The 14,331-nt window shown below is 35.9% G+C and overlaps 1 protein-coding gene across 2 annotated transcripts; it reads left to right on the top strand.

The window, feature by feature from the left end:
* Positions 1 to 376: 376 nt before the first annotated feature.
* LOC112797608 (diacylglycerol O-acyltransferase 2D) lies at positions 377 to 4,325 on the top strand. 2 transcript variants are annotated; one of them, XM_025840635.2, is made up of 9 exons: positions 377 to 846; positions 1,238 to 1,312; positions 1,443 to 1,528; positions 2,170 to 2,276; positions 2,363 to 2,518; positions 2,984 to 3,070; positions 3,213 to 3,310; positions 3,471 to 3,558; positions 3,816 to 4,325. In XM_025840635.2, the coding sequence occupies exons 1-9, from the start codon at positions 641 to 643 to the stop codon at positions 3,915 to 3,917; spliced, it is 1,005 nt and encodes a 334-aa protein (XP_025696420.1). In that variant the 5' UTR covers positions 377 to 640; the 3' UTR covers positions 3,918 to 4,325. The 2 variants fall into 2 exon arrangements, with proteins under 2 accessions (XP_025696420.1, XP_025696429.1); XM_025840644.3 differs by lacking the exon at positions 2,984 to 3,070 and having other exon boundaries at positions 419 to 846.
* The last annotated feature ends 10,006 nt before the right edge of the window (positions 4,326 to 14,331 follow it).

The following is a 14,331-nucleotide window of genomic DNA, read 5'->3' as shown; positions in this document are numbered from 1 at the left end:
TACAAACGTAAAGTAAAAAACAAAAAAAAAAAAAAAAACCAAAACAAAACACCACCTGTTAAAGTCCGCTAACAAATTATTTTATACTATTAAATTCTTAATATATAATTCCTAAACATAATAGTATGTAACTCATGAAAATATATTCAAGCAAATATTTATATTTATATATATATATAATTTAATTTTAATATATTATTAATATAAAATTATTTTATATGAGTCTAATTATTTAATATCATATTAATAAAAATAATTATTTTTTATATTAATTACATAAATAATCATCTAAAAAATAGTTATAATTGCATCCCATGTATCTTTGCATGAAAATTAAACTAATATATATTTATATATATTAATGCAAATACAATCCGTTTTTCTTAACACCCACCACCCCACCTTGACCTGGAAAAATAGTTTACATATTTTAATTTGATTTAATTTAAAAAAAGAAAAGAAAGAAAATGGAAGCATGTGCGAAGTGCCAACTGCCAAAGAAGTAGACGGAAACTCCGAGAGACGAACTCAAAATGACAAATTTACCCTCCAAAATCTGCGAAATTTTGTCACCGCTTCCTTCATAAGCACACCATACTCGCATTGACGATTGGAACTTCAACAGCCACCGAATCCAAACATGGAAGATCGAGGGAACGTCACGGCGGCGCCGCCGGCGGAGGAGAAGGTCTTCAGGTCAACGGAAGTGTTCGCGGCGGAGTCGTCTTCGAAATCGAAGGGCTTCAAAACCACGCTGGCGCTTGCGTTGTGGCTTGGAGCTATTCACTTCAACGGCGCTTTGATGCTCTTCGCTCTTCTCTTTCTACCTCTCTCCAAAGCTCTCTTGTGAGTTTTTTTTTTAATTTTATTTTCTAAACATGATATATCATTTTTAGTAAAAATTTAATCTGTATACCGAAAGGATAAACTTTATTGCTCTAAGGATCAAATAGTGGTTTTTTTTTTAATTATTATTAGTGTTTGACTATGTTACATTACATTAGAGGACTAAAATTGACCTTCACTTGAAGCAACAAGTTAAGTAGCTCAATTGATGTCTAATTTTTATTTTTATTTTTTTCCCCTAAAGATTAGTTTCATGTCTGGATATGTTGTTGAAAGATGAATATAAGTATTTCTTTTTAACCATTTTTTTTGTTGCCTCTTCAAAGCTATTTTTTATAATTCTCATTTTTTGTTAAATGTTTTTATTTTTTATTTTTGCGATGCATGACAGGGTTTTTGCTTTGCTGTTTGTGTTCATGGTGATTCCAATTGATGAAAAGAGCAAATTCGGACGAAAATTGTCCAGGTAGAGCCTTTTTAGCTTTTTGTTTTTTGATGCTGGACTTTCTCCTTTTTTTCCCCTTCTTTTCAGTGATATTCTCCTTTCCTTTCTTTTAATCAAAATAAAATAAAATAATGATTGGATGGGTTTTCAGGTACATATGCAAAAATGCTTGCAGTTATTTTCCTATCACGCTTCATGTTGAAGACATAAAGGCCTTCAATTCTAATCGTGCTTATGGTTTGAATCAAAACTATTATTGATTCCATTTTAAAGAATGTTTTTATTTAATGCTTTTATGTTGAATTCTTATTGTTTTCATTTCCAATCTTTTTCCTTTTTATGTTGGAAAGTTTGATGGGAATGTAAAAAAAAGAAACTTGTTTTCTTGTAAGTTTGTGTGTGGGTTTGTTTTAGGAAGAAAAGGGTTATAAAGAAAACTGGTATTATAAATGAATGGTGTTTGGAAATTACCATTATTTACCATATAATGACTCAGAGAATGATGTCAAACAAGTTTGAAAAGTGTAACTTAGCCTGAGATTTTTGAACTTGTATTCTTAAATTTTCATGAATAAATGTGAATAGTGGAATTGGAATAGGACTACTATTATTTATTAATGTTTGACTTTAACAAAGAAAATTTCTACTTATCTTTAATAATTTAAGAAATTGTAGCTACAAATAATGGTTAGTATGGAGTCAAAACAGGCAGTGCATAGTCTGCCAATAGCCTGACCCAAATTTAAGGATTTTACAATGTATTGAAGTGAAAAAAATGGGGTCCAGTTGTTTAGTTAACCATTGTGATGGTACCTGTTTTTATTGTATTTTATCAATTGCTGGCTATTGATAGTAACATGAGTATGCACTTCGTGCAGTTTTTGGTTTTGAACCACATTCGGTTTTGCCAATTGGTGTTGTTGCGCTTGCCGACAACACAGGGTTTATGCCTCTTCCAAAGATAAAGGTTCTTGCTAGCAGTGCGGTAAGACTTTCGCTTGAGAGTTGCAACTCTGCTTTGTAACTGGTTCTTAAGTATGTAACATTAAAATTTTCTCAATTGATGCATAGGTATTCTATACACCATTTTTGAGACACATATGGACATGGTTGGGTCTTACACCAGCAACAAAGAAAAACTTCCTCTCCCTCTTGGATAATGGCTACAGTTGCATTTTAATACCTGGTGGAGTGCAAGAAACATTTCTCATGGAACATGGTACTGAGGTGTGTTCCATCTCACTCCTTTTTAGTATTTCTATTCTATTTTTGATAATTATAGTGCTATGATTGATGCAAAGTTTAGTATTATATTGTTATGGGAAATTTCCCTTCTAATGCTATGTAAATGGTTGAGGACAACTATCCTATAACATGACATACTAGGAACTTGGCATTCTACGTTTTCCTTGTATGATTATATTAGTGTATAGTCAAAAAATTCCTAAAAAAGTTGTAAATATAATTAAGGAGTACATTGTGTTAGTTAGACCTTTTAGTGCCTACATCTTGCGGTTTTTTCTTGATATTTGGTTTTGTGCTGTATTTCTCCTTTCTACTGATTTTAAAGACAGGCTGAAGAGGATTTGAAATAAACTGTGTCTTTCAAGATGAGCATCATTATTGTCATTGCATGATTTATGTTAAAAACTTTAAATGGGTCAGTGATATTAAGATATTTTTACCCTGTAGACTGCCTATCTCAAGGCAAGAAAAGGATTTATCCGCATAGCCATGCAGAAGGGCCAACCCCTTGTTCCGGTTTTCTGTTTTGGACAGGTACCTATTTCTTGTCCAAAACAGCTTTACAACACTAAAAATTGTTTAGTGTTTCACATCCTTATATGTTAGTTTTACTGATTTATGTTTGTCATTAACTACCATTTCTCATTTTCCTTCATTACTGCAATGTTTGCTATAGTCAGATATCTATAAGTGGTGGAAACCTGGTGGGAAGTTAATTCTGAATTTTGCAAGGGCTATCAAGTTCACCCCCATATACTTTTGGGGAATTTTCGGGTGTGTTTCTTCTACATCCCAATATGTTAATCCTCAACATTTTCGATATCCATGTTTTCACTAGACAATGTTTCTTCCATGAAAAATCAGGGTAACTAAATTTATATTTGAAGTTGAATTGGTTTAATCTTTTAACACAAATCATCTCTTCAACTTCTAGATCTCCAATACCATTCAAGCATCCAATGTATGTTGTTGTGGGTAGACCGATTGAGCTTGACAAAAATCCAGAACCAACAACAGAAGAGGTATATGTCCATCATGCGGTGTTTATCCATTAAGTTATCCTGGGATATATAACATGCTGCATTTTTTCTCTCTCAAGTATTGTTCCTATTCATCTTCAAAATGTTCATTACATTGACTTGTGTTATGCTCTCACTAAAGATTCTAGCTTCCATGAAAAAACCTTAGTCAAACCTTTGATGGAACCTTATATTTCAATGTAAAGCATGTGAGGTATCTCTAATATTGTTTGTAAATTTGATATCTTTCTCCATATTAGGTTGCTACGGTGCATAGTCAGTTTGTTGCATCACTTCAAGATCTTTTTGAACGGTACAAAGCTCGTGCTGGATATCCAAACCTTGAGTTGAGAATTGTCTGATGATTAGTCCAATATTCTGGGGAATTACACCTACCTTTCTTAGAGTTTATGCTTATTACACTTTGACATTCTTCTTGGTTGAAGGATTACATGTGCATTCCTTATTTTATATATTGATATTGTACATGGCACCCTTCCTTGTTTTAAGAATCACGCTTCTCTTATCTATTGTAAATAACAAAGTTAATCTGACGCATATTTTCAAATAAGGAAGGTGTTGAGTGTAATAAGCATTAAACTTAAGTGGAGGTTTCTTATTTTTATTGTTTGTGTATTATTTATTATTTATTATTCCTCTTCTCTCTCATTGGCGAGGAGCTTGTGGTGTAGTGGATTATTTATTTTGGCACACAGTTGTAATTACTAATTATTTATTTTATGACTATAAAGTATCAAACCATAGATAAAGGGGATTTTTTAAATAAATAAATTAATTATAATAATTACTGGAATAAATAATTTAAAAAATATTTACTGAAATAAATATTCCTCTTTTATCTCGTTTACAGTATAAATGTTTTGTAAATGAGATAATTTTGTATGTATCTTGTTTATCGTGTAGACGAGATAAAACAGGTGGATGCAAAACATGTATATCTCGTTTACACTAAAAAATATTAATATTATCAATAATCTAAAATTAAAATGAATATGTTTGATAATTAGTATTCAAAAAGATTAATGAGATAGTAGGAAGAAAATTAAAACGGTTATTTTTTACTATTTACGTGCTTTTTTAAATTAAATTAAATTAAAAGAAACGGTTACTTTGATTTTTTAAAAATTTTAAATTAAATTAAATTAAATTTAAATTTGAAAAATAAACATAACTGTTTGGAGAGACTGATGGGATAATGAGGAGAGACTGATGGGATAATGAAGAGAGAATTGAAATGGTTATCTCATGTGAATAGTGAGAGATAATCGTTTCAGTCTTCTTTCCACTATTTCATCAACCTTTTTGAGTATCAATTGATCAAATATATTTATTTTAATCTCTTTTATCAAATTTTTATATACTAATTACATGTTAAAAATTTAGATTATTGATAATATAAATAATTTTTATTATTTTAATTTTTTTTAAAAAAATACATGTATCTCGTTTACTATATATATATCGTTTATAATGTAAACAAGATATACATGTTAACGAGATAAAAGAGAAATATTTATTTTGATAAATATTTTTTAAATTATTTATTTTAGTAATTATTATAATTAATTTATTTATTTAAATAAAAAATCCCAGATAAAGGTTATATTGAACTTATTTTGGGTTCTTTTGTTATTGTTTGGTGAGGTTTGTTATGGGCTACTGTCTATCGATGGTTGTGCCAACCTTGCTACGGGCATCAAATAGAGAGAGAGTAATATTGCCCAACAACAACATAGTATACCAAGCTAAAAGGAAAATGAAAAATTGAGCCCATGAAAAAAAAATTAAGCTGATGAGAAATGTTTGGATAATATTTTTTGAATTTAGTTTTGATACACTGACTAAAGTAATTTTATATGTGTATTTAATTATGTAATGTTATATCAACAAAAAATTACTCTTTTTATATTAATTGTGTGAATAATTATTTAAAAAAACGAATATAATTATACGACTGTGTAAAATATTTTATGTACGATGCATCAAAATTAAAATATATATTTTTAAGCAATATACATTATTATTGAAGCGTAAAATTGCCATATAAAAGGAATCTAATCATCATCCTCCTCATTATTATTATTATATCCCTTTATATCCTTTGATGTGGCCTCAAGTTTTCTTTTTCGGAACTTTATTCAGTGGGGAAAGTATTTTTTGGTCCTTGAAGGACCAAGTAATAAATGCAATTAACAAAAAATATAGAGATGGTTCACAAATAATAAAAATTTACAAATAAATTTTCATTAATATGTGGGCCAAATTTAAATGTAGGGTTTCAATGGCCTCTCCAAAAAATCGTCGACCAAGAAGATCTCCAGCAACAACGGCCACTTCTGGTGAATTCCATCACCAACGATTTGAATTCTGTGCTGCTGCATTAAGCGTACATTAGCTCGAAGTTCTGGATCGCTGGGAACAACATGCCCGATGTGCTTACGAGCTCTTTGAGAAAGATGGAAACAGGGCTATCGTCATTGAAGAACTTGCATCGGTAAGTTAAAAAGAAAAATTTCAATTCTATTAGGTTAACTTGCAATCCAGCAATTGTAGAATCTCTCATATTAGGTTACCTGCTGATCACCACAATAATATTTCTTCAAAATGCTGTTTTAGGAACTTGGGCTCGGTACTTCTATCCCTGTTCATGTGGTTCTTCATGACTAGATACATTACATGGTATGTCTAGCAGCAGTCTTGCAAAGGTTCAGTAAAAAAAGATTGAAATCAAAGCCATTTGAATATATTGAATTTCCTATATGCTGATTTGTGGGACGGTTCAATCAAATCAAACAAATTATATTTGAACTTGTATCAAAGTGTGCTGCAAAAAAATATACAAATTTGCAATTCCTGGGATGGCTCAATCAATCAAATCATATTTAAATCTGTAGCACATGCTCTTAAGAGAACAACCCCACTACAGTTAATGATTCTTTTGAAGGTGCTGAAATTGTAAAATAGTACAGTTTACCAGATCAATAAGTTAAGATATGCTAATAATGACCATCGTCGAGTTTAAATTAGCTTTGCTTCAGTGAGTGGTAATAATGACCATCTTAACAATTCAATGAAAATTATCTTGATGAAAGCTTTTGGTGCATGTCATCAGCAAGAGCTTGCCTCAAGCTCTCCCCAAAGAAGTACAATGACTTCTCACTGTCCATCACCCTCGGTTGCTGTGATCCCTCCATTCTCATCCGGCTCCTTCCACAGCTCTGGTTCTAGCTCCCTCGCAATCTGGCACAGGTTATGCAGCATGCAGCAGGCCACGATAGTCTGCAGAGCGTGATAAATCCCGATTGCTTTTACCATTGCAGACCTCTCTTTCGGCAGCCCAATTGCTTTTACCATTGCAGACCTCCCGTTCATAAGCATTCCATCGAACAGGTTATGTGCAGCCGTCCCCATTCCATTCGGCGAAAACGGCGTCAAAAGAAATAGCAACAAAGGGAAACACCAGTCCCCAACAAAGTGAGGCCTTACCTTCATTTTCATCTCCATCTTCATCTTCCCTACAAAGCCACCACTCTCTCTCACGGAACCCAGTCATTATGCCATTAGTCTAACCAGACCACAGTATACCGGTTCATAATTAGAGCAAGTATTGGGCACATGTAATATTATAGAAAACTTATATCTAGAATTAATCTGAACCACACGTTTGGAATATTTTTACTTGGTTCATCAAGGTCCAGAAGATACTTTCCCCACCTTAGACATTTCCTTCTTTTTCCGGTAGTTATGTGGCATCAAGTTTTAAAGGGTTTCTACCAATTAAGAGAAGGTTGAGTGAGCCCTTTGATGGCAATTCAAGTGCCATGGCTTTGCCAATTCCATGAGTGGAAGCAGTGACTATAGCCCTTGAACATAGTATTTGTCTCTCTCAGATTCTTTAGAGACCTTAGGAACATAACCCAAACCCACTTCACAAAACTAGCTCACACTTTTTTCTCTCATAAGGAGGGATGGAACTCTCAACAGGAGAGAGAAATTAGAACTCAAGGTTCTATCTCCTTGATCTTAGTTCAAGTCAAGATTTCATTCTCAACCTTCTTTCCACAACTATGATATTTAGGCACACTCACCATGCAATTAACTTAGTGGTATTACAACCAAAATTTCCCAAATCATTCTAACCATCTTACAATTGTATGTATCCTTTTCAGTCTAATACCTGTTCACACCGACGCTCCCCCAACTCCTACACTCCAGCTCCTCCCCTATCAGTCTTTAACCAATATGACCATACCAAACATGGGTACCGAACCAATAGAAGGCACCACCATCACCCTCAATAATCAAACAACTCCAGGCTTCCAAGATGATTGCGTCAACCTGATCGAGAAAATGATCACCGACAGAGAGATAAAGTACAAAACCATCAAGAACTCGCTAATGGGAATGTGGGGCAATCCCAAGCACATTTCTATATCAGAGGTAGGAAGGAACAAAGTTCTTGTAAGTTTTAAAGACAGACGCATATGGAATAGGATCATAAAAAATGGTTCGTGGAACGTCAAAGGGTACCTGATGAATTTGCAGAGGCGGTTGTACGGAAAGGCAATACTGGACGTTAGCCATGATTTCATGGAGTTCTGGATACAAGTGCATGGGTTACCAATAGAGAAGCTGAATGCTGAAACAGCAAAGTGTATTGGCAACATGATTGGAATTGTTGGAGAGGTTGAAAACCCCATTAAGGAGGGAACCTTACAGAGGAACTTCCTAAGAATCAGAGTAGCGATCAACATCACTCAACCCCTCCAAACCGGTTTCTGGCTGAATAGAGGAGACAATCCCAAAACCTGGATAAGCTTCCGGTACGAGAGATTGATGGATAGCTATTGCTTTAAATGCGGTGTTATAGGCCACGAGAAGAAGAACTGTGACAAACCGGTAGCTATGGCATGTTGGGATACCACCAAGCCGAAATATGAAGCAAGATTAGCAGTGGATAGAGCTAGACCACTGTACACAACAAAGGAGGAAGAAGAAGACTGGGAACAACACCTCAGAGAGAACGACGAAGCGCGTGGAAGTCAGTCGCGAGGAGGCGAAGAAGGAAATAGCCAAAGCTCTGAAAACAACTACAATATCCAGCGGATAAAAGAAACGGTAGGAATAGAGACCCAATCAGGAGAAAGCAAAGAACAAAAAACTGAAGAAAAAGGCAGTGACAATATGTTTGACCTGAGAGAAGTTAGCCGCCTGCCACAAGAAAGAGACACAGAGTACCGTGAAGCGAGCCTACTCATTCTCCTCGAATCAGTCATTCACAATCTGCAAAGAGTAAAAGGAAAAGGCATCATGAGAGAAGAAGAAGCTTCCAAGTAAGAAGAAAGGGGCAGAGAAAGTAATCATGCATCCAAATCAAGAAAGAGACCAAGTTGAGCCTTCTAATTGGATGCAACCCAATCCAACGTGGGCTCAAGAAATAAGGAGGTATGAGATGCAGGTTCAGCAGAATGAAGAAAAAAATAATGTCGATGAACCAGGCCCAAACATAAACAGCACTAATAATCCAAAAAATCCATCAGATCTCCAATCACCTTATTCAAGCTTCAAAGCAGGCCACCAAGACCTTATCTGCCAATCTGAGAATCCACTCAATACCCAAACAAGCCAATGGAAGATGGGTAAGGAGCCAAAGACGGAAGGAGCATACAAAAATATTAGCCTCAAATGGGCCATGAGAGAAGAGGCAGACAATTGGGAAATGAAGAAAAACCAGAAGAAGAAGCAAGTACACAAGAATCAGGAGGGAGAAACTTACTATGTGGAGCTGGCTTCGGACGAAGAGAATGAAGAATCGGAAGCTAGTAACCAAGTTAACAAGGATCCAAAAATTTGGGAGGAGATTCTAAGCATAGGAATGCAACACAATCTGAAGATCAAGAGGAAAAGGGAAGTTACAGACACCAAAATTCTCGCTGAATTCAAGTGTAATGAAGATCAAGAGTCAAGAAATAGCAAGCGAAGCAGGATAGAAGCGGCTGAACATGACAACAATATGGACATGGAAGAGCAAGAACCAACACTCGAGGCTGAGGAGGCGGGCCTAAACATGCCCCCACCCCAGCCATGATTGTCCTAAGTTGGAACTATCGAGGCATGGTGATAGCCCCGACGACTTCTGAATTAAAGAATTTGTGCAAAAAGCACAAGCCAACCATAGTTTACTATTATGTAGAGAAGAAAATGTAAAGAAATATGCTAGAAAGTTGCAGTTTAAAAATAGCTTTTGTGTAGAACTCCGGAGCTTGTCCGGCGGTCTATGTCTACTATGGAATGAAAATATCAATGTTTCTATTTACTCTTGGTGCCAAAACTACATCATTGCAAATATTAAAAGCTACAACAACCCAGATTGGAAATATGGATTTATCTATGGCAATTCTGTTTTCAAACAGAGAAGGAAGACATGGCAAGCATTGGTGGAATCAAATGACTTGGAGGAGGAACCAAGCTGTCTCATAGGTGATTTTAATGACATCCTTTGTCAAGAAGAGAAGGTAGGTAAACACCCCAAGCCATGCATCCAAATAGAGGTATTCAAGAATTTGGTGAATAAAAAGAATCTCATGGATTTAGAATTGAAGGGCAACAAATTCACCTGGTTTAGCAACCCGAGAGAGGGGCTTGTGACTAGAGAGCAACCTGATAGAGCTATGGTGAATTGAAAATGGAGGCAAGCCTTCAGCAATGCTAGCCTCACGGCCTTAACGGAAATTACGTCAGACCACTGTCCTCTTATTTTCAACCTGAAACCGAACATGAATGTTCCAAGGCAATTCAAATATGAGGCGTACTGGGATGACAAGGAGGAATGTAAAGAAGTGGTATCAAAAGGATGGAAAACTGAAGACCAAGAAGGAGGATATTGGAGCACATTCGTAAATAAAAGAAGCAAATGTATTAAAGAACTCAAGGAATGGAATAAGATATGCTTTAAGAGAGCGAACAAGGAAATTATGAAATGGCAACTCAAGATTCAACACCTTCAAAATCTTTCCCACAATTAGAGACAGCAACGACTAATCGAGGAGACCAAGAAAAAAATCAAAGAACTGTGGAAACAGGAAGAGAAGTATTGGGCTCAAAGAGCAAAGGTCAAATGGCTCAAATGGGTGTTGGGTTTTTTTCTCTCCTTTGTGAGGCCCAAGCCCAACATTTTGGGGGTGTATTCTTGCACCCTAGTGTCACAACCCTAATTCAGTTTTTGGAGGTTTTTTGAGAGAGAGAATAGCCACCAAGTGAGAGAGAAGAGGGAAAAACAGAATTATCGTTTTTGCCCAAAGCAGTAAATTTCAAATAGCAGTTTCTCAGTTGTTCACCGTTGGATCGGCTTGAAATTTAAACTGCATGTTCTTATCATCTTGTTCTTCATTCTGGTCGGTGGAGATGTTGATTGGAAGTTTTCAGTAGGAGAAATTGGTTTCGCAAGAGAGAAATTAGGTTTCCCGTTTTTACACAGAGCAGCAATTTTGGAACGGCAGTTTCTCCTTCTTTCACCGTTGGATCGACGTGAAATTTGAACTGTAGATTCTTTACATCTTGTTCTTCATTCTGAATGGTGGAGATTTTAATTTGAGCTCTGAAGAGAGAGCAATTGGCTTCGACATCAGCTCTTTTTTTTGGGTATATTTCATCTTCTTGCCTATTACGTGTAAGCTTTGGTGCATTGATGTTTTGGCTGGTTATTTGCACATTTTTATGCTTTGTTTGAGGCTCTCTTGTACCTTATTTGATTATAGTGGAGCTATTTCATTGGTCTGGACGACCCGTGGTTTTTACCTCTCACGTTGAGGGGTTTTCCATGTTAAAATCTCGGTGTGTTCTTGTTATTGCTTTACTTGCTATATTTACTTGTTATAGTTGCTGCCATATTGTGTTGTGAGTGCTTCCATATTGTTCTTGTGTTGGACATTGTTGTCGTTTCCGCTGCTAGGCCTTTCATACTGGCATCAAAGCTTATTGGTATTTTTCTGGGCTTGTGATTCTGTGAACAATGGAAGCTAATACTAATACTAGTAGGATGATCACTCTTAATGGTCCTAATTATGATTTATGGAAGTCAAAGATGGAAGATTTGCTTTATGTCAAAAATTTTCATCAAACAGTTTTTGGTACAGAGAAGCCTAATGATAAGTCTGATGATGATTAGACTTTGTTGCATAGACAAGTCTGTGGATATATTAGGCAGTGAGTTGACGATAATGTGTTGAACCATATTATTGGAGAGACACATGCTCGGACCCTTTGGATTAAACTTGAACAGTTGTATGCTCGGAAAACTGGGAATAACAAGATGTTTTTGATCAAGCAGTTGTTGGCTTTGAAGTATACAGATGGGACATCAATGACAGATCACTTGAACAATTTTCAAGGAATTATGAATCAGTTATCTTCCATGGGTATCAAGTTTGATGAAGAGGTTCAAGGATTGTTACTTCTTGGCTCTTTACCAGACTCGTGGGAAATTCTCAGAATGTCATTGTCCAATTCTGCTCCTGATGGTGTAATCTCTATGGATCTTGCCAAGAGCAGTGTTTTGAATGAAGAGATGAGAAGAAAGTCACAAGGTACATCGACTACACATTCAGATGTTCTTGTTTCTGAGTCTAGGGGGAGAAGCAAAAGTCGAGGTCCTAAAAGTAGAGATCAAAGTAGAAGTAAGTCTCGAGGAAAGTATAAGAATATTGAGTGTCATCATTGTGGTCAAAAGGGACATGTGAAGAGATTTTGTTGGCAGCTAAAGAAGGAGAAAGCCAAGGCAAGTAAAGACAAGAGCACAAATAAAGATGATGGTAACAAGGAAGACAAGGTTAATGTAACTCATGATGATTTTCTTGTTGTTGAGGAGTTTGAATCTGTTAACCTTGTTGATAATAGCACTAGTTGGGTGATTGATAGCGGTGCTTCTATTCATGTTACATCTAGGAGGGATTTGTTTACATCTTATACTCCTGGTGATTTTGGTGACGTGAAAATGGCTCATCAAGGTGTTGCAAAATGTGTTGGTGTTGGACATGTTTGCTTAGAAATCTCCAACGGTACCAAGTTGACTTTGAAGCGTGTGAAGCATGTTCCAGATATTCGGTTGAACTTACTTTCTGTTGGTAAGTTGTGTGATGAAGACTTGGATAGCTCATTTTCTCGTGATAGCTGGAAGCTCACCAAGAGTTCCATGGTTGTTGCTAGAGGTACAAGACACTCTACTCTTTATTTAACTCAAGCAAAGATTGTGAAAGATGTTGTTAATGTTGCTGAGTTTGTTGATGAAACTGATTTATGGCATAAGAGATTATGTCATATGAGTGAGAAGGGTATGAATATGTTATCCAAGATGAATCTTTTATCTCGTTGTAAGGTTGCTTTGCAAAAGTGCAATCATTGTTTTGCTGGAAAACAAAACAGGGTTTCTTTTAAGAGTCATCTACCTTCAAGGAAGCCGGAGATACTTGACTTGGTGCATTCTGATGTATGTGGGCCGATGAAGACAAGAACACTTGGAGGGTCTATCTATTTTGTAACCTTTATTGATGATCATTCTAGGAAATTATGGGTTTACACTTTGAAGACCAAAGATCAAGTTTTGAATGTGTTCAAGCAATTTCAAGCTTCTGTTGAAAGAGAAACTGGGAAGAAGTTGAAATGCATTCGTACTGACAATGGTGGTGAGTACTCAGGTCCATTTGATGCTTATTGTAAAGAGCATGGTATAAGACATCAGAAGACTCCTCCAAAGACTCCTCAGTTGAATGGCTTGGCTGAAAGGATGAATAGAACATTGGTTGAAAGAGTTAGGTGCTTGTTGTCACAATCTGGATTGGCAAAATCCTTTTGGGGTGAAGCTTTGAGCACTGTTGTTCATGTCTTGAACCGGACACCATGTGTTCCCTTGCAATTTGAAGTGCCAAAGAAGGTATGGTCAGGTAAAGATGTTTCTTATGATCATTTAAGAGTCTTTGGATGTAAAGCTTTTGTTTATATTCCCAAAGATGAGAGATCTAAGTTTGATGTAAAGACTAGGCAGTGTATTTTTATTGGCTATGGCATGGATGAGTTTGGTTACAGGTTTTATGATCCTGTGAACAAGAAAGTGATTCGGAGTAGAGATGTTGTCTTTGTTGAAGACCAAACATTGAAGGATGTTGATCATGCGGAGAAGCCAATGGTTCAGCCTAGTGATGATTTTTCTGACTTGGATATTACTCCCTCTATGCCTATGGTAGAAGATGGTAGAGTTGAAGCTCAAAATAATGAGCATGATACAGGTGCAGGTGAAGATGGAACAGTTGATCCGATACTTGATGAAGTTGGTGATGATGATCAAGATGAAGAACCAACTTTGGAAATTCCTGCAAATGCTCTCAGAAGGTCTACAAGAGAGAGGAAGCCTTCGTCAAGGTATTCTCCACATGAGTTTATTTTGTTGACTGATGGGGGAGAACTTGAATGCTTTGGAGAGGCTGTTGAAGATGAAAGCAAAGCTCAATGGCTTGAAGCTATGCAAGAAGAAATGAAGTCCTTGCTTGAGAATGATACCTATGAGTTGGTGAAGCTACCGAAGAGTATGCGAGTTTTGAAGAACAAATGGGTATTTAGAATCAAAAATGAAGAACACAATTCTAAGCCTCGGTATAAGGCTAGATTGGTTGTTAGAGGTTTTAGCTAGAGAAAAGGTGTTGATTATGAGGAGATCTTTTCTCCTGTTGTGAGGATGTCATCCATTTGTGCTGTGCTTGGATT

Source organism: Arachis hypogaea, chromosome 1, assembly GCF_003086295.3.
Source record: "Arachis hypogaea cultivar Tifrunner chromosome 1, arahy.Tifrunner.gnm2.J5K5, whole genome shotgun sequence".
Lineage (NCBI taxonomy): Eukaryota > Viridiplantae > Streptophyta > Magnoliopsida > Fabales > Fabaceae > Arachis > Arachis hypogaea.
Note: the sequence above shows the minus strand (reverse complement) of the source record. Positions and strands in the feature narration are given on the sequence as shown.